This window comes from Cylas formicarius, unplaced genomic scaffold, assembly GCF_029955315.1.
Source record: "Cylas formicarius isolate icCylForm1 unplaced genomic scaffold, icCylForm1.1 PGA_scaffold_4__25_contigs__length_36172078, whole genome shotgun sequence".
Taxonomy (NCBI): Eukaryota; Metazoa; Arthropoda; class Insecta; order Coleoptera; family Brentidae; genus Cylas; species Cylas formicarius.
In genome coordinates, this window is record NW_026844334.1 from 34,787,934 (window position 1) to 34,810,044 (window position 22,111).

Sequence of the window (22,111 nt, forward strand, 5' to 3'; positions counted from 1 at the left end):
TCAGGTACTGGCCTGAATTCTGTATACTTCTAACACACACTCGCGCACGGCCAAGCACCACCACACATTATAATTAAGATTCTCGTAAGTCCAATGACAACAATTTAGTGCAAAATGTACACTCATCGCTAAAAAATAATTCTATGAAATTTTCGGTTTTAAAGGAACATAAAGAAATCCCCAAGTGTCTCTCCTTATCAATGCTTTAATTTTGTTTTGCTTAAAAACAGCTTGTGCACGCTTCCTTAATGATAATTCCGGGTTATGTACAATTGTTAATAATATAGCTCAGTCATTTTCGGCGTATTTTTCCATGGTTTGTTAAAGTTCACCACGGATCCAGTTTCATTAAACATTTTATAATTTTTTTCCTAAAATCCATAACTAATTGAAAACAATGAGTATTATTATTTTATTTCAAAATGTTCGAATTTTTATTTTGCTAGTGGATAAACAATTTTGTTAAATAAAATTTTGTTCTAAATAATAAACAATGGCACTTTCCTATTTTTCTAATTTGTTAATACCCTGTATATCTGAGCTAGCATTTCTTTATTTTAAATTCATTTTCTCAACAAACAGAACTTTAGGTCGTAAAATGATTAATTCAGATATTTTTCCCCATGAAGATCCCATCTGACAACACGCTGTATATAGGTATAGAAGATGTTTAATGTGCGTTCTGTTAAAGATGTATAAATTCTTTTTGTAATTATTAGTAGTTAGCCTAATATCTATTTTGCCGGCTTTTCTTAATATGCTGATTTTTCAATTAAATTTTAAAACTGCGCGGAAATCAAATTTGTCGATGAAAGTTGCCTTTGTTCTTATCACTAAATTCAAAAAAGCAAATAAATATAGGGTGTACAATCCGAAAGTGAACAAATCGAAACTTCGCTTCCGTTCCTCCGTTTGTGTTTGAAATTAATTAATTCATACCAACATCTAGCCCATCGTTCAAAAATGGGTTTCCTATTTCGAAAGGAAACAATGAAATTTGTAAAATACCTCAATTATGAACGAAAGATCAAACTTTCAGCTCTGTTTTGACTGTTGGGCAGGCAAATTTACTACCCATAAACATGAGTTTTAAAGAAGTTAAATAACAGTGAAGAAAAGATGTCAATATACTCACATAATAATGGGCTATTTATTTCGAACCATTTAAAGATTGGGCTAGTAAGCTGCTCGACAATTCAATTAATAATGTCAAAATACCGGTTGTTTCCGAATGCAAAAACTTGGGCGCAATTTTTGATAATTAATTAAGGTTCAAGACTCATGTTTTCAAAAATTATACAAAAAGGTTATTGTAAATTAAGGAACTTAAAAAAAAAACAAACATATTCTTAACTGAAAGTTAAAAAAATCAGTGTCGTAAGCGTTAGTCTTGTGTCACACTATTGGAATCATGTATTTGATCCATGTTCCTAATTAGCCACAAAAAGTGCAAAACCCATATATTCATTTCATATTCAATCTAAAACCGAAAAATCATGTAAGTGAAAAGTTGATAGAATTTCGCTGGCTTAACATCGCCGTTAGACAAAAACTTCACCTAGCCTGCTTTTTACATAAGTTGCTCAAAACTGGATACCCGGAATATTTGATGGTAAAAATGATACCTTTTTACAATCTTCATGAAATACCAAAAATGCACAAAGCGATGTTTCAGAATTCATTTTCTTATCTTTTTGTTAAGTTGCCCCGCGATAAGTCTGCTCAGAAACTCATCTACAACATCTCTAAAAAAGAAAATTAAAAAGAAACTGCTAAAAAAATTATATTGTAACTTATATTTTTGTGCTTTTATTAAATGTAGATTAGCGTTGATAATTTTATTCCTTAAATTATTCTTCTACTATTTTGATTTTTTGTTTTTGGCAACACCACCTTTTTCCTACGTAATTGTTATTGTTAGTCTATTGTTCTTGTATTGTTAGATACGTCTACTTATTTATTTATGATATTTGTTGCAAAATTTGCCCTATTGTAAGTTGAACAATGGATTGTTTTACTTGCTCGGTTAAGTTAACAGCTCAGCTGCCTTTGGCCGACTGAAAAATAAAGGTGATTTATATATATTTTTTATTTTACATAACATGTAAACCTCGCTTAAGGTTCAATAACCGATAAGAGGATATTTTCCTTAATTTTGAACATTCGATTAACTCAATCGAACATCGAAAATTGAGCAATTTTTTCCACTATAGAGAATTTTCCACGATGACCGTCCATTAAAAGTTTTATGAGAAACAAAATAGATATTGTTGTGACACTTGGTATATGGCGATAGTTCGTTTTGACCTATAAGTTAAAAATATTTTCTCTTTGCTGTATTACCGGTTTTATCTAAAATCACTAAAATCACTTGCAACGTTGAAATTTCAAATGGAACATATTGTGTTGTGAGAGAACGCTGTCATTTAAAGCTTAGACTATGTGCAATACTATATTTTATTTCAGTCTTTCAGTGTGTGCCAATATTTTATTACAGACTTATTTTTGATTTAATACTTTTAAGAAAGCAATAACCTTTTATATCGCCGTCGATGCCAAGTATACCATGACCAAAAATATTGTGTTTTTAAACCGACTCCGTGATTAACTTTGCCTGCTGTTTATTACTCCAAAACCGCAGCCCCTTAGAGAACACCCTGCCGAGCAGACCCTTACCCGTAACCATTCCAGGACCGTCCTAGGAATTACCCCCGTAATATATACGAACGTTTTCATGCACTGCATATATGCACAATCTATAGTGCATATATGCAGTGCATAAAATATCTCTTAAGAACGATATATATCAGCTAATGTTAAAATAAACGCTTCTACTTATTCGAAAATACCATCAAATTTATTCGAAAATACCATCAAATTTATTCGAAAATACCATCAAATTTAAAATGGTCCATTTGCATTTCAAATAAAAATTTCAGGCATCTCAGGCAAGACCTACTTAATGCAGAATAAACATCTGTTGAAATGGGTTTTACCACGGTCCTGCGAAGGTCTGCGGTAAGGTACTTAAAACGTCAAAGCAATAAATGCATTATATTTTTATCGTACAATACCTCCCTCAAATAACCAGATGTGGATTTTCCCACAATATCGAGCAGTTTAATTTGCACGTCTTATTCAGGCTTATTAATAGGTATCGTTCTTAAGAGTTTAATCAAAATTGCAATATGTTCATGTATATTACGAAGGAATTTGAATATGATCCTTCCAGTAAGTACGTAGTTTTGTACCTCATTCTCGAGCTTTGACCCTGCGAGGCTGTTTTCATAGGATAGTTCAAAGATTGAGGGTAAATACTTATACTCATTTATCTTAGAGGTAAATTTGAAAATAATCATTTTTGTCTTGTGTGCCTGTCGATTAACAACATTCTTCTTCTTATATTTTTGTATCGTCTACATAGTTCTTCGATTTGTAAACAACAACAGTCTTTTTTAAGACTATATATATTTTCGCGGTTCAACAGTGCAACAAAACGGACATAAAATCTTGAGATTACCCCTGAGATTACTTTTTATTTAAAGCGCATATAAGAAGAAATAGCACTGCACCAAAATTATGTGATACTACCATAAACGTTGTTCGGCAGCTAATGTATCAAGACAAAGCTAGTCTAACTGTGAAAAAAAAGTTGATCATTGAACTAGGTGACGACAATAGCGATAGTGACGACTTGTTAAGTGTGATTCTTTATCATAGTCGCTTCAGCATCTCCAGAAGAGCACGTTTTTTTAGAAACTCTTTTTAGACGGTTAATTAAGTGTGGCGTTATAATTAACGCCAGGAAGTGCGCGATTGGTGAACCGGAGGTGATTTTTTGCTCTACCCTATCTCCGAGGCAGGTATTGTACGACCAAAAATATAGTGCATAACATTAGGTGATATGTGTCGTTCTTAATCTTTGGTTTGGTATACTATTTAGTTTAAGTTGATTAGTAATCATTCTTATTTCGTGTGTAATACTGCGTGTGTTGAATCGTATGCGAATTATGCAAAATATGTGCGTGTCTAGTATATCTCAGAAGATTCTCCTGCCCAAATGTAGAAAACACTATTCTATTGAGAGTAAGGAAGTCATAAACAATGTTTATTTGACTCTCATTGCACATGGCGCCAGCAAGCAAACATCTTTAGAAGAAACTTCCACATTGACGAAAATTCCAGCAACAACTGTATGGAAAATCGTGAATAATCCCATTTCAGCAAGGAAAAAAAGAAGCGATGATTTAAAGAGAACAATAAAGGCCAATTATTGACTTGGATAAAACATGGTTCGACACTTAGGATTCCCCGGGAAAGTGTTGGGTTGACTGAACTGATAAGTATAAAACAAGCGCGCCATCAAAAAGAGGTAAAAGAATAACTATTTTGCATGTTGGCTCTAAAGATGGTTGGATTCCAAATGGACTTTCTCTGTCTGCGAAAAATATTAAAGATTTTTCTCTGGATTGCCATGAAGACACCACCGCTGAATTATTTGAAAGTTGGTTTAAAAACAAACTAGTTAAAACATTCCTCCTAATAGCGTAACTGTAATGGACAATGCAAGTTATCACTGTAGACAGTTGACTAAAACTCCTTCCTCATGTGACACAAAAGCAACAATCCAAAACTACATGTATAATAATGACATTTATTCTCATAAACATTATACCAAAAAGCAATTAATTGTGGTTCTACAAAGCTTGAACCTACAAAAGGAATACGTCTGTGATAATTATGCAAAAAATGTGAGGCATACAGTTTTAAGGCTTCCTTACCACTGTATGTTTAATCCCATTGAACATGTTTGGCACCAACTGAAATCTGCTATTCCTCGTAAGAATGTTTTTCCCCGTGTCAACTTCAATGTCCTCAAACTTATAGACACCGAAGTTTTTAACATCCCTCCACAAAGTTGGGCAAATTCTGTTAAACATATAGAAAGAGCAGAACAATCGTATATCCATATTGCAAATAATATAGAACAAATAATAATTAGAACAGGCGATGATAGCGAAAGTGATACTGATATATTATGTGAACAATTTTAAATAATTTAAGTAGGTATTAAAAATAATTTTTAATTTTATTTTAGATTTAAACATAAATACATATATAAATAAATATTGTTTAGTATCTTTCCTAACAAAACCCCAAATAATTAAATTCTACGCAAAGTACAAACCTGTTCGGCCATATTTCATTCTAACAGCCTGCCCGAGTCTTTCCTTAATTCGTATCAGTTAGTTATTAACAGACTTTACCTGTTAGTTCAAAGGGTAATGGTAAGTACCTGTACTCTACTATCTTACACGTAAGTTGGAAAATATTCGTTTTTGTCTTTTGTGCCTGTCAATTAACAACATTCTTCTACTTATATTTTTGTGTCTTCTACATAGTTCTTCGATTTGTAAACAACAACAGTATTTGTTAAGACTATAGATTATATCCGATACAGATAAATATTAGAATCTTGCGATAAACATTTTTTCAAGGTTACTGTTTTTTAACACGTTAAAATGTGGAGAAGAAGACATGGAGAACAACGCAGAATTCGAATGACAATTTAGAAGACGAACTACCTCAGCAAATTAAAAAACGGATCCATTTGTCTTCGGATGCAAAAGAAATTGTTTTGAATGTTGACAGTTTTATAAGAAATTCAGAAGGGGAAGTAGGAGCACCAGTACAAACAAGTGACATAGAACATAATAAATTGTTACTATGTACTATTTTTTTTGTGTATATATCTCACGAATTTCTCGGCGAAAAAAATTGATTGGAAGGTAGATAAATTCCTACGACGGTCCTGGAATAGTTACGAGTGTTCTATAAGGGGCTGTAGCAGGTAAAGTCAATCACGGGGTCGGATGTAAAAGAACTATATTTCTGGTACATAATTTCTCGCCATCTACACGAATAGGTGCAAGTTATTCTGATATTTCTGTTTTCTTTTTTTTTTCAAAAAAATTTAGCTCGGCTGAAAGGAAGTACAGCGTGTTCGATCGTTAACTTATGGTGATATACTTGGCAATTCGGCGCTTTCGTCCTATTGTCGAAGGAATACAATGCGTGATTTTTACGGACCATGCATTTCGCCAAAAAGCAAACCAGCTATCTAGTTTTTGTCGGACAACTTTCCAACGACATTCGACACATTTCCGTTGGGAATGACGTAATGGCAGATGCACTATCGCGCATCGAAGGGCTAGAATGTATTCTTTCACTTTGAAGTCCTTGCTACATATCAGGCGAACGACGAAGAACTCAAGAAGTTGCAGCGGTTCAAGCGCATTCAGCTTCCGAGAGTCAACACTATTGATATGCGTCACTGCGATTATTTATTACACAGCTATTCCGGAGAGCAGCATTAGGCACTGTCCACCGTCTGTGTGGCCATCGGTTAAAAAGGACAGTAAAGAGTGAACTAAAAATTTCCGGGGGTCCCAGCGAGCTAAAATCTGCCGTCATACGTCAGCAACCATAGGTTCGTTTATCCCTGCTTCGACAAGGTTTGAGCATGTGGTTATGCCATCGATCAACGGGTTTCGTTATTGCCGAACAATGATTGACCGGTTTTCCTGATGGTCTTGAAAATATCCCCCTGCAGGACCAAGAAGCTAAAGCATTTTCAATGCGTGGATACAGAAACGTATTGTCAGATGTCAATCAAATGAAGTTTTAACATAAAAGCAGCATTCAAAAATAAAATAATATTCTAGAATTTATAATTTATATCTTAGGTGGCTGTGTCGTCGTCACCAAAACACAAAATGATTGTTTTCATCGAATCTACGAAAAATTTCAACAAACATCCAGCCTAGCCAAAAAGAACATTTCGCATAATATTATATTCTAATACCTAATTATATCCTGTGTTGGTATTATTGGTATTGGTATTAAAGAGGGGGGCGTCCTTGCGGGCGTCCAAGCATTTAGGCCTCCAGATGGGCCCGTTGTGCCCCCAGGCCGCTCTAGAGGGCGCCCAGAATACCACCCCTCCTATAGGTCAGCAACTCCTTTAGCCCAATACCGTGCACTGAGTCCGGATCGATCAGCGGCGTTCCGAAGACTCCCAATCTTGCCCATGTCAAAGCAGGGCACTCGATGAGCAGATGATACGGGGTCTCCTCACCTTTCATGCACCACCTCCACTCCGGGTCGTCTCCAATGGCCAGCAAGCAAAGATGCCCCCTAAGCCTGCACCTAATACCTGTGTACCTGAATTCAATAGTTTTCGAAATATTTGTAGAAATATTCTAGAACTTGTAATTTAAGTAAGTATGCCATAAAATGATGGTGATTAGTTATACAAATAGATTTGTTCAACTGGTCCCCCGTAATATTTCTAAAACGGCCGTGATAGATTGGGAATATTCTTCATTTAGAATTCGAACTTCTGCCCTAAACAGGTTTTTTGGATGCTCTCTGTTTTCGATGGCATTCGCGTTTACACGATCTTTTAGGGTTCTCCATAAAAATGCATCCATCGGCCTCACTAACCAAAAATGTTGGTTGGCCATTATATTGCTTTTTACAAAACTTGTGGATTCCTCCTGCTTCGGTTTTTGCGGAGTCGAAAATGCAGACGTTTCGCCAATCATCCTGTTCGCTTCTTCAGAGCTTGACTGAAACTGGCTCGTATTTTACTCTGTACCTGCTTATATATTTTGCATGAGGGAGAGGGGGCTAATGAGTCGCGATTAAGATTGTGTTAAAATTGTGTTTATACCCCTCATTAGCGCCCCCCCCCCCCCTCCACAAACATATATAATCAGGTACAGAGTAAAATACGAGCCAGTTTCAGTCAAGCTCTTAAGAAACCAACAGGATGATTGGCGAAACGTCAGCAATTTCGACTAAGTAAAAACCTACGCAGAAGAAATCCAGAAGTTGTAAAAAGCATTGGAGTAGCTTGTGCAAGTTTCTTTGAAAAATTTCCATTCATTAAAATTTGATTTAAATAGTCTTGAACAAATACTACAAAACGAGAGGGAGTGCCTCTTGTTGTAAGACGACGTTTCTTAGTTGTTCAAATGGGAGCTCATCCATATAATTTTCTAATTCGTTCTGAATGAAATTTAGATAACCATTATCATTTAAAGTAACTTCGAAGAAATGAAGACATTGTCCTGTGTCCTGTTGTTGAAAATAGCACACCACACATTTACAGTTTGACGTCCTTGTAATTGGAACTTTCTGCCTATCTACTGGTTCAAAACCATGACTCATCGGTTCAAAAACATTTTTTAAATAAACGCATTTCAGTTATTGTTTTCCGATATTGCATGGCAGAACTTTTTCTCGATGCCTGGGTCAATTTTGCAGAAAGTCTAATGTTGAATTTGTGTTCTGCTTTCTTCAGAGTGGTTTCAATTCTCGCGTAAGATATATTTTTTTGATCAATAAGATCTTCTTTCTGACTATCCGATATTTTTCTTATGAAATTATTGGGATTTTCTTCAACTTTTAGTAAAGTCCCTAAATCTCATCATCATCTATTTCCAATCTTCTCTTCTTTCTGGACTGGAAGACTGGATTTTTTTGCCTGGAACGTGCGTTCGGGGGTTAATTACACGTAGTTCCTTTTACGATTTAACAAACGTTTCCCAAGAAATTATTTATTTTTCTCTTTCTGAATAAGTTTATAATAAAATTATATTTTTTTATTATAATTTTTTTTTAATTTTTTATAATAAAAATAATGTAAGCTTTGATAAATCTGTAACTGGTAACTGTCACTGTCAGTTATATATTTGTTGGTGACTTAATTCGCAGCCATTTAAGATATAAATTATAAAATGTAGAATATTTCGTTATTTTTATGTTCAAAGCGCATATATCTCAAGAAATGAAGAGATTTTTTATGGGATTTTATTAAGCGTATAATTTACACGGTGTTCCATTAGAACTTTTGTATTTGAATAACGTTAAATAAAAAAGTTAAAGTTATTTTTCGGCGTCGCCTGTATAAAATAGTGCAGATTTTCATTCATTAACTATCCCCTTTATCAAAGCGAGGTTTAAAAAAAAATCTCATTTATTTTTTTTCAATAAAAAATTATATGTTCAATTTGAAATTTCAATGTTGCCACTAATTTCGGGCAGAAGAAAAAAGCGAAAATATTTTCCAATTGTACGTCAGGGCCAATTAGGGCCATATACCACAGCAATATCTATTTTGTTTCTCCTAGAACTTTTAATGGACGGTGGGAAACTCTATAGTTATAGCTTGAGGATAGAATTATAAATGATACACTTGTTGTCATTAAAATTTTTATTACACTATTTAAATATTTACAGTAAAAAATTATTAACGTCGTCTAAAATGATATCTGATAGATCTATCAAATTTTTCGGTACAATACATTCTGATTAAGTGGGCGAACGGTACATGGAATTCGTCAATGCCTGTCTAAATCTATGTATTAATAATAATTCAACAGAATAACCACTGTAATAGAGGGTTCGACTTAAGCCCTCAATAAAACTCGTTCTTGGAAATGGCGGTTCACTTAATAGGAATTCTGCATCAGAAGTGAGAGAAGAGCATCGTCATCGAATAGTGGGTAATATATCACAATGTCAAATATAAATTTACAGAAATTGTGTAACGCTATTATTTGTTTTCGACTAGACAGATATGTATAGGCCAAATACGATGAAATGTCAGGTCTGCATTATATCAACCATCGAAATCTGGTCCCGGAAGCGGAAATCTTCGTATAGGTATAGTATCTAAACTTTTTTATTAATTGCTCTTAATAGTCTAAACAAATTAGTCGCAAAATGACGAACAGAAGGAGAAATGTATAAAGTTTACAAATTTGGGTAACAACTCACATGCAGATCCGAACAGTTCTCAGTCCGACTTTTTTGAAAGGTTTCGCCTGTAAGCGTATTCCACCAACGAGATACATATAATTATCTCATGTCTCATATATTTATATTTGTTTATTCCAGTACCCAACGTCATGTTGAAACATTACAAATTACAGAGTATATATAACTAATCTATTACCATTAATAGATAACAAAAGATCTACAGGAAAATTTAATAAACCAATTAACCAAACCGGAAAAGGAAAAAAAAACAGGAAATCAAAGTATCATTTCAAATCAATATGGAATCATTGAATAACATGGACTCGTTTTCCAGTAGAATTAACACTGAAGTGAAATATATCTATCTCACTAAAGTAGTTATAGTTCTTTTACATTTGGATGAGCCGTCAACTCAAACGCACACATATTTCAAATTTGTTTATTTTAATAAAAAATTCAATTTTAGTTGGCGTCTTGGTATGTCTGATGCTGCCCCTGCAGGCGAAACACCTGTAACATTTTATAAATAGTTATATGGTTTATAGTTTTTTAAAAGTCTTGGATTTGCCAATTTTATTAGAGAATAGTTTGTGTATAAATAGAACAGATGAAATCAATATTCTGGAGCTCAGTTTATTAATTAAAGGCGCATAAGTTTTTCTTCATACTATTGCCTTCTTCAGAGCTTAACTGAAACTGAATAGGAGTTTTGTCTTTGACGGATTGAAGATGTTGAGTGGTAAATCTAACTTTCAGGTTATATTTCTTGAGAACTGTTGGCCAGTGATGTTATGAAAGTAAAGGATAACAACACTGGCAAGTGCGGGGTTGCTTTCGGATTCATTGTTTTTCGAGTGTTGTGGTGAATGGCGAAAACTATTTCAACTCGAGTCACTGAACTCCGAATTAAAGCACGTTATATCTGCTCTTCTCTCTAAGTTTCCACAAAATTTTCTTCTAAAGAGAATGAGTCGGAAAGCAGCCCCACACTTTCCACTGTCGTCTTTCCTCACATTCAAAATATCACTGACCACATATCAGAAGTTCTTAAAAAATGTTACATCAAAATTAAATTTACCACTAGTCCAAAAATATCTCACCATTCTCGATGAGTCATAGATAAAATTCCGGTTACAGCATTCCATGCATACCCGGCATTGGAGAGATCAGCTATGCTCAAAAAACATGAAAGATCCTTAAGACTACGACAAATAAACTTATTAGTATTTGCCTAACACAATCATGAAACCGGATTTCAAATCTTATTCGATAAAACTAAAATTCTTCTACCAACGAAAAATCCAACTCAACAATCTTAACCGCAATTCAGGCTTTTAACTTGCAATTTGGGAATCAGTCATCCGAGAAAACGTCCATGTCCCTCATTCAGCTAGGCGCCCCTCAAACGATATATAAGCAGGTAGAATGCAAGCCAGTTTCCGTTAAGCTCTGAAAAAGTCGACAGGATGGTTGGCGAAACATCAGCCAGTTTGATTTACAAAGTACCGACGCAGGAGGAATCCAATTTCTTTGAAAAAAATTAGGTTTAGATGGAATTTAAACGCAACATAACGCATAAACTTTTTTTGGATGTTTTTTTTTCTGTTTATGCATTCATGTATTCCAAGTATAACCTGGCAAGTGTCTTACACAGATCTATTTTTAGAAAGGTCGCATTATAGGTTCTAAGTTTCGGTAGGTATTTATTATTGTTTCAATTTGTTCTTTAATCAATTTTATATTTGCACCTAGAAAAGCTCATTTCAAAGCACTTGTATATTTGTATCTTTCACAGAGTATTTAAATCTGCTTGCCAGCATTCAGAGATAGTTTTAACCACTTTATGTGCTTTAAAATCATCAGTAAAGTATGCAAATTCAGAATATTGAAGCAATGCTTGATATCGTGTTGCCTGAGCCAAGAAAAGAAGGGATCTTTGAAGAATCCCTAAAGTTATTCTGCAAGGGCCAGTTTCTACACGCTACCATGGACACAAATATATTGTTGTTTTTTGACAAGAATCTTAAAAGAAACCTTATCAAAAGCTTTAGTGAAATCTCTTAAGTCAAATTCTTTGGCTAGAATATCTTCAAATATTTTTCTGAATGTCGACAGCATAGATATAATCGTCGCTTTTTGGCCCCTTCTGTAATTCCGTGGTACGTGAACTAGTTTTCATTGCATTGGATAAATTCGTTCGTTAAGACATCTCTCGAAAAGGAGTTTCAACGGCCCGATTTTTGCATTATTTTATAAAAATGTATTCGGTCAGGACCGGCTTCTGTATTTATATCAATGCTATTAGTCTTGTCAGCAATTTGTTTTTCGGTAAAGTGCAATCGAAATCGTTTTGGATATTTGGGTCTGGCACAAGATCACTGGAGAAATGCTTTGAGAACGCCTGAGAAATAATAGTCATCACGGTGTGTGTGACTCCTTCATATGTAGCTGTTGTAGGTGATGTTTTAGCATTAGATTTATTAGAAGCAAAAAAAACTGTTAGTAGTCTTGCCTGTTTCAGTATTTTTAACGTATTTTTCATAATCGGTCCCTATGGCCATTCTGACCCGTTTCCTTAAATTGGCAAAATTTACATAATCCAAATTGTTACGACATTTTTTCCAATTCTGGTGATATTTATATTTTTCCTTCATCTCGTATTCGCACACAAGCCAGTTAAGTTTGGAATTCTATTTTCGATTATTTTGTTAATTTTATTGTAAAACAGTTCGACAGATTTCTGTGCAGTGTAAGTTGAAAACAGAGATTACTAGTTTACGCTACTCTTATCATTATCGATATCACCGAAATGTTTGTTTGTTTTTAAATAATACCTTGAGCATAATTAAGCACGAACGATATTTAACATTTGTGAGCATTTCCAGCATACAACCTAAAGATCTTTATATACTAAGCAGGATGTGCTAATGTGGGCAATTTAACAATTAGTACCGTATGCAAACCTCCACCTTACAACCAATTCGTAGAAATTTTCGGAAATATACTTAGCAGGGTTAAAAAAAACATCTTGTAGTAACGATTTTAATATAAATCCCAAATACCCAATACATGACTTTTAATTGAGTTGGTCTGAACACGTTAGACGCATTTCTAGCAACACTACACCAATGATTAGTGCACTGTACATAAATAGAGACCACCTATACAGGAATTTAGGGATCTGGAAGCCCGATAAAGTAATGCGTTTGGAACATTGCACGACACCCAGATGCAAAATTATATACATCATAATATCATTAAAAACAACAAGGGCTTATATAACCCTATTTATCAGGCTTCCAACACATAATCAACTACCTGATAATGTCAGAAATATTAGAAACTATGAAAATATTAGTGTCATAGTTGTCATATCAATATTAATAATTTTTGACAGTAAATCGATTGCATTTCCATTTTTAAGCTTTTAACAAGCATTTCCTCAATCGAAAATGTGAAAATGTAAATAAAAGAGGACATATTAGACAGAAGATCGGTTAAAGTGTGGTCAGTGTGGTCAGGGTTAGAAACAATATTTAAAATTTAATTTGGCAACAAGAAAAAAAAATAGCGCTCCTTATCAGTAAATTTTTTAAGGGAGTTTTTAGGTAAGGGCACTATGTTCTGGCAAGCTTCTTACCCGGATTTAAACCCTTTTTTTGGCGGGGCACTTTAAAAGAAATAGCATACAAAAAGAAGCCAATAGAAATTTTTCAATTACAACAACGAATTTGGGACGGGATTAACTAAGTGAATGCGATCAATTATATATTAAATTTCAGAATTAAATTGAGAGAAGTAACATTTTGCCAAAACATGGTATTTGATAAAATATTCTAATTTTGAATATTTCCTAAGAAGAAGTATTACTTCAGTATGTTGCGCAGAAAAATGTTTGATAAGTTATTATGTAACTCTATTTGACCACCCTGTATGTAACTCAGTGACAATTGAAATAATACAAAAAAATTATAAATCATTTTACTGGAAAGAACTTTGGTATTCAAACTTTTTTTTATATCACTCATAGATTTCGGACACCCGGTGCAAAATGTAATAGAAGTATTTTTTCTATTATTTTACATAATTTTTTATCTTTTACATGTACCTTTTGCAAATAAAATAGCCCTGCCTAGTCAAAAATTGCATACAGTGCGACACAAAAAAGTTATGCTTAATTAAATTCAGGGAGAACAGAGTAAGCAGATGACGCCCTTGAATATTAAACAAAAACAGATGTTAATTTAGTTTCACGTCATCCATATAACGATCTCTAATTATGTGTTGAAGTTGCTTCTTGTTGAACTGAATTTTTAGATTGTCATTTATATTATGTTACGTAAATGACCCAAATTAGCTAAGTTTCAATACTTACATGAAATTTATTTTCACTTGCTAACCCTAACGGTTTAAAATTAAATATCCCCTGCCTCTTTAAAAGCTCGGAAGTTGGCAAACTTTATACCGCCGCTTCCCGATTTAAATAGCCCCTTGTTTGGACTAATTTAACAAATAAGCCGCTATCGCACGAATTAATACGGTAATATAATTCAAAAGTTTGTCCCTAAGTGACGACAAACCATATTTCAGGCTAATTGAAGAGACTTTCGAACTTTGCGAATCACTCCATCGTTATCGGAAGAAGGGCCAATTTGAGTTGGGGTTGTGAACTAATTGACGATGATATGATAAACTCGACAGTTGAATGAAAATTACGGAAAAATTGGAATTTCAGTTATATACTGCTTTTAGGCTCGATTAAAATTAATATTTCCACTCCTGATGGCGTGAATTTTGCAACTACAGCCTTGTTTTAGTTGCCAGTAGGTACAAATTTATATATTGAAAATGGGCATGCTCCAGTCAGAGCAGTTGTTACATCACGTATATTGACGTAATAAAAAATGAACCGTATGTCTTAGCTATATTGCTACCTACCGTTTTAAGATGCGGATTTCAAAACTACCAAACAAAATTCCTGTGTCAATTTAGGACATGCAGTAATGAACTAGCTGCTATGACGTAACTGCGCGTTTGCTCTAACTGGACTTTACACTACAATTGTCATAGCGTATGTCAATCCGAGTTGACATTGAGAAAATTGAAAAGAGCTCTTTAAATGTTGTCGGGGTGAAAGACTTTGCAGAAGCAAATGATCAGTTATATTAGTGGAATTCGCTCACAGGGAAACCCCTTAAAAAACGAATCTACCTCAAGGGTAGTGTGAAAACGAGTTCAAAACTGTAGGTTCACAGGTATAAACAATTATCATATGACCACTATCTCTTGTTCGAGCTTTAGGGTTTTCAGAAAAAAATGCATACATACATGTTCTAACTTGATTTGTTTTCGAGATCTCTGTTTCTATCCAGTCGATGCTCTATTTCGAGCACCGACTTATTCATGGTCCATGCTTCTCTATCCTCTACGGTTGTCATAGTTCCTGATACTGACATACTTGTGAGATCCTTTGCCATCGACATTCCCCTGGATCATAATATTCTCTATCACGTCCTTCCGTATAAAATGGCCGAAAGATTTGAGTATGCTTCGCTGGATTGTTGGAGTATCCTTCTCTGATCTCGAATATTGAGTTCGCGGCGTATGGAAATATTTGCCCCGTGGGGCATCCTTGGGATCCTCATCCTGCGATGGCATATCATTTCAAACGCCTCTATTCTCCAGCGTTCAGCGTCCAAGATTCTGCATTCTTTGTGGTTGCGATGATGAATATCAGCGCTTTTAGAAGTTTTATCTTGGTCATTTTCGGAATATGGTCTTCTTTCCAGATCTTGACCAGCTTGCCCAAAGTTTCTTTTAACATTTCGATCCTTCTTTTTATTACTACTTGTTCTGTTTGGATCTCTTGTACGATTTACAAGAGAACTTTTACTGCCATGGCTGATCAGAGTTATGGTTCTATAATATAATTAATAATGTAATGGGATGTATATTGATTCTGTTTAACTATCGGACCATACCTCTGTGCAGATTTGATGCAGTTGATCAGTACGTATTGTTTTGTTTGTTAAGCTAACATAGAGCGGCTTCTAACTCAGATTTTAAAATGGGTGTTTTTGAAAGCATTCTGATATTTTTGAAAATATTCGACGATATGTATTCGTTTGGTCATTATTTACACTCCGGCTGATTTTTTTGATAAGGTCGCTATATTTTTCTTTATTGTGCGCTTAATTTTGATCTCTCTCCTTTCTGATATAAGTATTCATGTTAATGGAGTTATCTATGGTTTTTTCTGATGAAAGTTCCTATATGTACAAGTTAGTGCTACCGCACACTCGAAAGCTTGTGATCCATCTGGTGATTGCCACATGTGCAATCTCCTGATATGCTGTTGAAAATTGTAGTGAATTTTTGGCTTAAAATTCAATCAGAATTTTTCCACCTTCATTTCTTGCTCTCACTTCATTTTGCAGTTGGAGCCTTAAACTATGACTTAAACAGAGTTTACGAGGTGTCCACTAAACATTGTTTAAAATGAAATGCAAACCAGCAGTAGTCCTTTCAACCGAACGGGAGATTTCTATAGGGTAGTTACTCTGTGGAGATTTTCTAAATTTTTACAAATTTTTACGAAGAAAATATAAAACTCTGCGATTGTCCGGTTTTGTCTCAGTTAAGCTCAGAAGTCTACGGCCCTGGTTTAAATTATTTTGATAAACGCCGGATTCAAAAGCCACAAAATTCATGTCTAAGTTTGATGTTTGGGATTCGAAAGCTAGCCAGAATTAGTCAAGCACACTCCAAAGATTTAATTGACTAAATATCAAAAATAGAATATTTCTCCATTCCGTAGTTGTCATTAATGGAGACCCATTTTTCTTCCTATGGTAAATGCTGATGCTGAAATTACAAAAAAGTGAACACCTTACATTTTATTTATTTTAACCTAACATTGCAGTAAACATGAAATATTTTGTTGTTATACCTTTTTTTTATCAAAACGCGTTACGAAAAAACTAGAAAAGGCAAAAAATGTGCTTAATAGCTTAATCCAAAAAAGTTGCTTCAAAGGAAGTTCCTTATTATCGCAAATTAGCGGGCCAAGTTTAATCAGAATCATGAAAATGGTTTTGAATAATTAATGAAAATCCGATTTTTTATAAAAACTTTGACATTCGAACACAAATCAAGTTGAGACATATATTTATGGGAAAAAAGTCTTAATTTTAACTGGACAACTGATCTTAGACTTTTGACCCTTTAACCCTGTTTCACGTAGAATTTAATGGGGAATACAAAAAGCCGCCGTGAAGTCACCTTTGGGGTGGTTTCTTAGCTCCCCGAGGGGAGGTTAAAACTCTTCGGATCTGTATTAGAGTTAGCACTGGGAGTTCCGTATCAAAATTTCAAAACTTTATACATTTTTTTCTTCTATTCGCAGTTTTTACGACTAATTTGCTAAGACTGTAAAGTGTCATTGGAAATGCAGGCAGAAAATGCGCAATATAAGCGAATATGTAACGGAGATCTTGATAGGTAAAATGCAAATACTTGTAACTCGGTCACGTTGATATCGATTTTTTCCTTCCCGTAAAGAAAGCAATTCTTGTGAAGGGGAAAGTGTTCCATCGCGATCCAAAAGTCATGAAAACAAGATACAAAATCTCCATCGATAAACGTATCAAACCTTCGGACATCGAATGTTAATCCGCCCCCGGGAGATATATGTACATTTATCAATAAACCTCTCTCGATTTAAAATGTTGAATTATTAACTTTACTTGTCTATATCTATCCCACTTGCATTCCCCATATAGACTCTATCTATTCCTCATTAGTCATATTACAACCAGACATAATCAACTCAGCTACAGCTAGGCACGTGGATTCCTAAATATTTTATTAAAAAAAAACACGAAAATGCTTATTTCAGGCGATTTAATATTTATTTTATTTTCCAATACAGGACTTAAAAAAGAAATAATTTTGCCTTGCTGGAAGCATGCAATTGTTACATATAGTCAAATCCGGTCAGATCGTGCGGATCTAGCGATTTATGAAAGACAAACTCCCACGTCACGTGCCTTTCTTTTATCCTGTTTAATTTTACTAGCATAACCTTAAAATTTTACGTAGTTTTAAGTTTTTAAGTTCTGATTTACAGTTCATTCTGAAGCTTTAACAATTTTATTTGGCAATATTAATACTAAAAAGCAATTTTCTGTTTTTTTTTTGCATCCCCAAGCAACGGTTTGAAATGTGATAAACTATTCTGGCAATTAAAGACTAAAATTGTACATAAAAAAAATGCACACTAAACTAAACAGGACAACACTAAAAAGGACAAACAAAAAAAAAACCAAAGCCTGAAGGTGTGTGGAAGACGTTGAAATGGAAGTTCGGAATATGATTTATGATTTATATATGTTACCGGCAATGGACAGGGACATCATTCTAAGTGTCTCACTCGAAATAGAATGTTTCCAATCTGCTAATTGCAGATTTCAAGAGACGTTTTCCATTTAACTTTGGGTGATCATTCTGATCCTTTAAATCTGATACAATGGGCGTCGTATCTTTGACGGTTGACACATGGCACTGTTCTAAATTATAAAGAATAATAAAAACTAACCAAAGCTAACCAAATACTTTGGAGTAGAAATAAACAAACATTTGGTTAGCATTGGTTAGTTTCTTTAATTCTATTGTTGACATAATGAAAATGATAGGAGACAGGCGAAGATATAACTTGGCGACAATGGATTACAGGCAAATATCTAACGCCTGCCAGTATTTCCTTTTATCCGCGACATGAATTCTCAGAATATTAATGGCGTCTTCACTCAAAAGAACATTAAATAAGTAGAAACATTTAAATAGTATATAAACGGGCAAAGCAATGAGGAAGTAAAAAAAGATCTAGACGAAATACTCATACATAAACTCGAATTATAAGAAGGGTAATAGAAATGAATGCAGGAATTATAGAGGAGTCAGCTCAATATCTTTAAGAGGAAGACTAACGATTGTCCTAGAAGAAGCAGGGTTAGCAAAACATACATATATGCAATTAAAATTTTCTAGAGAAAAAACCAAGCGATAATAAAAATCGGAGATCAGACCTCTGCACCTTTTCAACAGACAAGAGCACTGACACATGGTCGCTGCCTCTTCCCCTGTGTGTCGCTCTAAAGCAGTAGAGTAGAAAATACGGCAAAGTTATTATGGCCGAAGATCAACAATACATGATAGAGGAATGGAATCAGTGGGATCTGGAAGTGAACACCGAGAAGACGCAATATATGGTTCCAGGAAGAAATGGTTAAGGTATAATATTTGTGTGTGATCTGACATACACAATTGCAATATACAAATATTTTAAGTGTGTGGTGTGTAATATTACCGATTTAAACCACACAGAGTTGAAACTTAATGAGTTGTCTACTTGATGGATATATAATCTGGGGTGTTCTATTCGTTCTATTTGTACTCTTTCTATTCTTTTATTTTCTTTGCATATTTGTTGCAGAATATAGAATTTTAAATTACCACGAAGGGTAGCAGACCAATAATTTTTCTTACTAAGTAAGTAAGTATTTTCTCTCCTTGTTATTCGTAGTATTTGCCTTTGAGATCGTGATGGAATAAGCTGTTCTTGCGTTTGTAAAAGTAATTCGTAATTTTGACAAAAAGTAATTGTCTAACATCTAAGATCTTTTCCATATTAGAATAAATGAGAGGTTTATTAGGGAGTTTTTTGCAATTTGACAAGGTACGCGTGTCACAGGAGAATGGTTTGTCAATAATTTAAAGTTAGCTCCATACCTAGATTGATGGTTTTTCTACATTTCCGCTTATATATAGATCAAGAATCAATGTATAAGGTATATGTATAATTGTTGTTATAAAAAGGATAAAAGGTGTTTACTTCATTAGACTATCAAAATATCCAATATAATTTAGTTTTTTACTATCACAGCCACAACAAAAACTATTTTTTCCTTTCTTCGGGTATATTTGTACCTGTACAACATTTTCGTAGTCTCTTTGTTTTCTGATTGGATTCATATAATTGGTGACCTTTGAACCCGCACGATAAGACTGGGTTTAACTATAGCAAAAATTACCATAACATTTGAACCCAACTGAAAGTTTCCGAATCTGTCTAACGTTATAAAAAAATATTATTAACACTTGAAATCAAGACGATCTTATATGTTTCAAAATGAAATACAAATACAGTAATTCTACTCAAATACTGGACTTATTAAATATAGCTTTCGAATTGGCTGCCATAGAAATAAGATTTTATCCTGATGTATCTTACGTGCGGTTTCATTCTAACTAAAAACAAATACGGTGAAATTTACAACGACGTTCTAACGACCTAATTTTATGTTTAAGGATATCGGGCAGAAATAATTCCATTGTTAATACTGGCGCGATCTACACGATCTTATTAGGCGAAAACTACCTAGTTGAGCGTTGACGTGTTGGTGATATTTGTAATAAAATGCGGATGACCGGATCGATCACCTACCTCTCCGCTTTGGATGGAAAAATGGCGATAAGACAGGTACTCGGGTGGGGCAGTGGGCTGATCGCGTTTGACGGTGCGCCTTTGCTTCTTCACCTGGAAAGAAATAACGGCTTTATGAAATTGTTCACACAAATTTAATGTCACTTTTTTTGTTTCTTAGTGGGAGAGCGTAATAATGTAAATTTGCACGGATTATTAAACAATAACAATGTAATGTCACGGCATCGTTACTACAGTTAAGTATACCATGACCAGAAATATTGCGTTTTAACAACCGACCTCGTGATTAACTTTGCTTACTGTTTATTACTTCCGAGCAGACCCTTACCGGTATGGTCTGTTCATAGATATATTAATAAGTGACCAATTGGTTTTGAATTGGATTAACATACAATGCAACAAGACTATTATCTAAAGTTTCGGAACTTAAAATCAGGTAAAACTGTGGTCCGAAATGGAAAATAATTTTATATCTACCTGTGTTTAATATTCTTTGGTTTGGTATACTACTTAGTTTACGTTTATTAGTAATCATTCTTATTTCGTGTTTAATACAGCGTGTGTTGAATCTCAGGAGATGCTCCCGCCCAAATGTAGAAAACACTGTTCTATTGAGACTAAGGAAGTTATAAACAATGTTTATTTGACTCTCATTGAACGTGTTGCCACCAAGCAAGCATCTTTAGAAGAAACGGCCACATTGACGAAAATTCCAACATCAACTGTATGGAAAATTGTGAATAATCCCATTTCAGCGAGGAAAAAAAGAAGCGATGCTGACATTTTATCGAGTATAGATGAAAGTGATGAAGATATAATACGGCGTAAAATTTACCAGTTATACGAGGAACAAAGCGTGCCTACATTAGATATCTTAACTAGGAGGCTTGAAAAAGATGAAATCGGTGTTCAATGTGGCAGAACTACTTTATGGAAAAATTGACAAAAGGCAAGTTTTAATCGAATCTTTTAGAATTCGGAAATGGGGACTCGAATATCTAGAAAAAAATAGGAATTATAGAGAACAACAAAGGCCAATTATTTACTTGGATGAAACCTGGTTCGACACTTATGATAGCCCGGAAAAGGGTTGGGTTGACTCAACTGATAAGTGTAAAACAAAGGCGCCATCAAAAAGACGTAAAAGAATAACTATTTTGCATACTGGCCCTGGATTCCAAATGGACTTTCTCTGTCTGCGAAAAATATTAAAGACTCTTCTCTGGATTACCATGAAGACACCACCGCTGATTTATTTGAATGTTGGTTTAAAAACAAACTAGTTCCAAACATTCCTCCTAATAGCGTCATTCTAATGGACAAGGCAAGTTATCACAGTGGACAGTTGACTAAAACCCCTTGCTCATGTGACACAAAAGCAACAATCCAAAACTACATGTATAATAACGACATTTATTTTCACGAAGATTATGCCAAAAAGCAATTAATTGAGGTTCTACAAAGCTCGAACCTACGAAAGGAATACGTCTTTGATAATTATTCAAAAAATCTATGACATACAGTTTTGAGGCTTCCACCTTACCACTGTACATTTAATCCCATTGAACATGTTTGGCACCAACTGAAATCTGCCATTCGTCGTAACAATGTTTTTCCCCGTGTTAACTCCAATGTCCTCAAACTTATAGAAATTCTGTTAAACATATAGAAAAAGCAGAACAATCGTATATCCATATTGCAAATAATATAGAAGAATTGGTTAAGGCTTTCGCGGCCCGTTGATGAGCTATTATCTTGATTCGGGTTTAAAGGCCGTCA

At 34.3% G+C, this 22,111-nt stretch overlaps 1 protein-coding gene across 5 annotated transcripts in view; it reads right to left on the reverse strand.

The window, feature by feature from the left end:
- LOC132701219 (chaoptin-like) overlaps nucleotides 1-22,111 on the reverse strand; it is a 701,991-nt gene that overhangs the window by 71,603 nt on the left and 608,277 nt on the right. For 3 of the 5 annotated variants that reach the window (XM_060668990.1, XM_060668988.1, XM_060668989.1), the window contains one exon: nucleotides 9,219-20,425. In XM_060668990.1, the coding sequence (XP_060524973.1) occupies nucleotides 20,267-20,425 (159 nt within the window). In that variant the 3' untranslated portion in view covers nucleotides 9,219-20,266. Of the gene's footprint in view, nucleotides 1-9,218; nucleotides 20,426-22,111 lie in introns of those variants that run through there. The other 2 variants (XM_060668991.1, XM_060668992.1) reach the window with 2 other exon arrangements.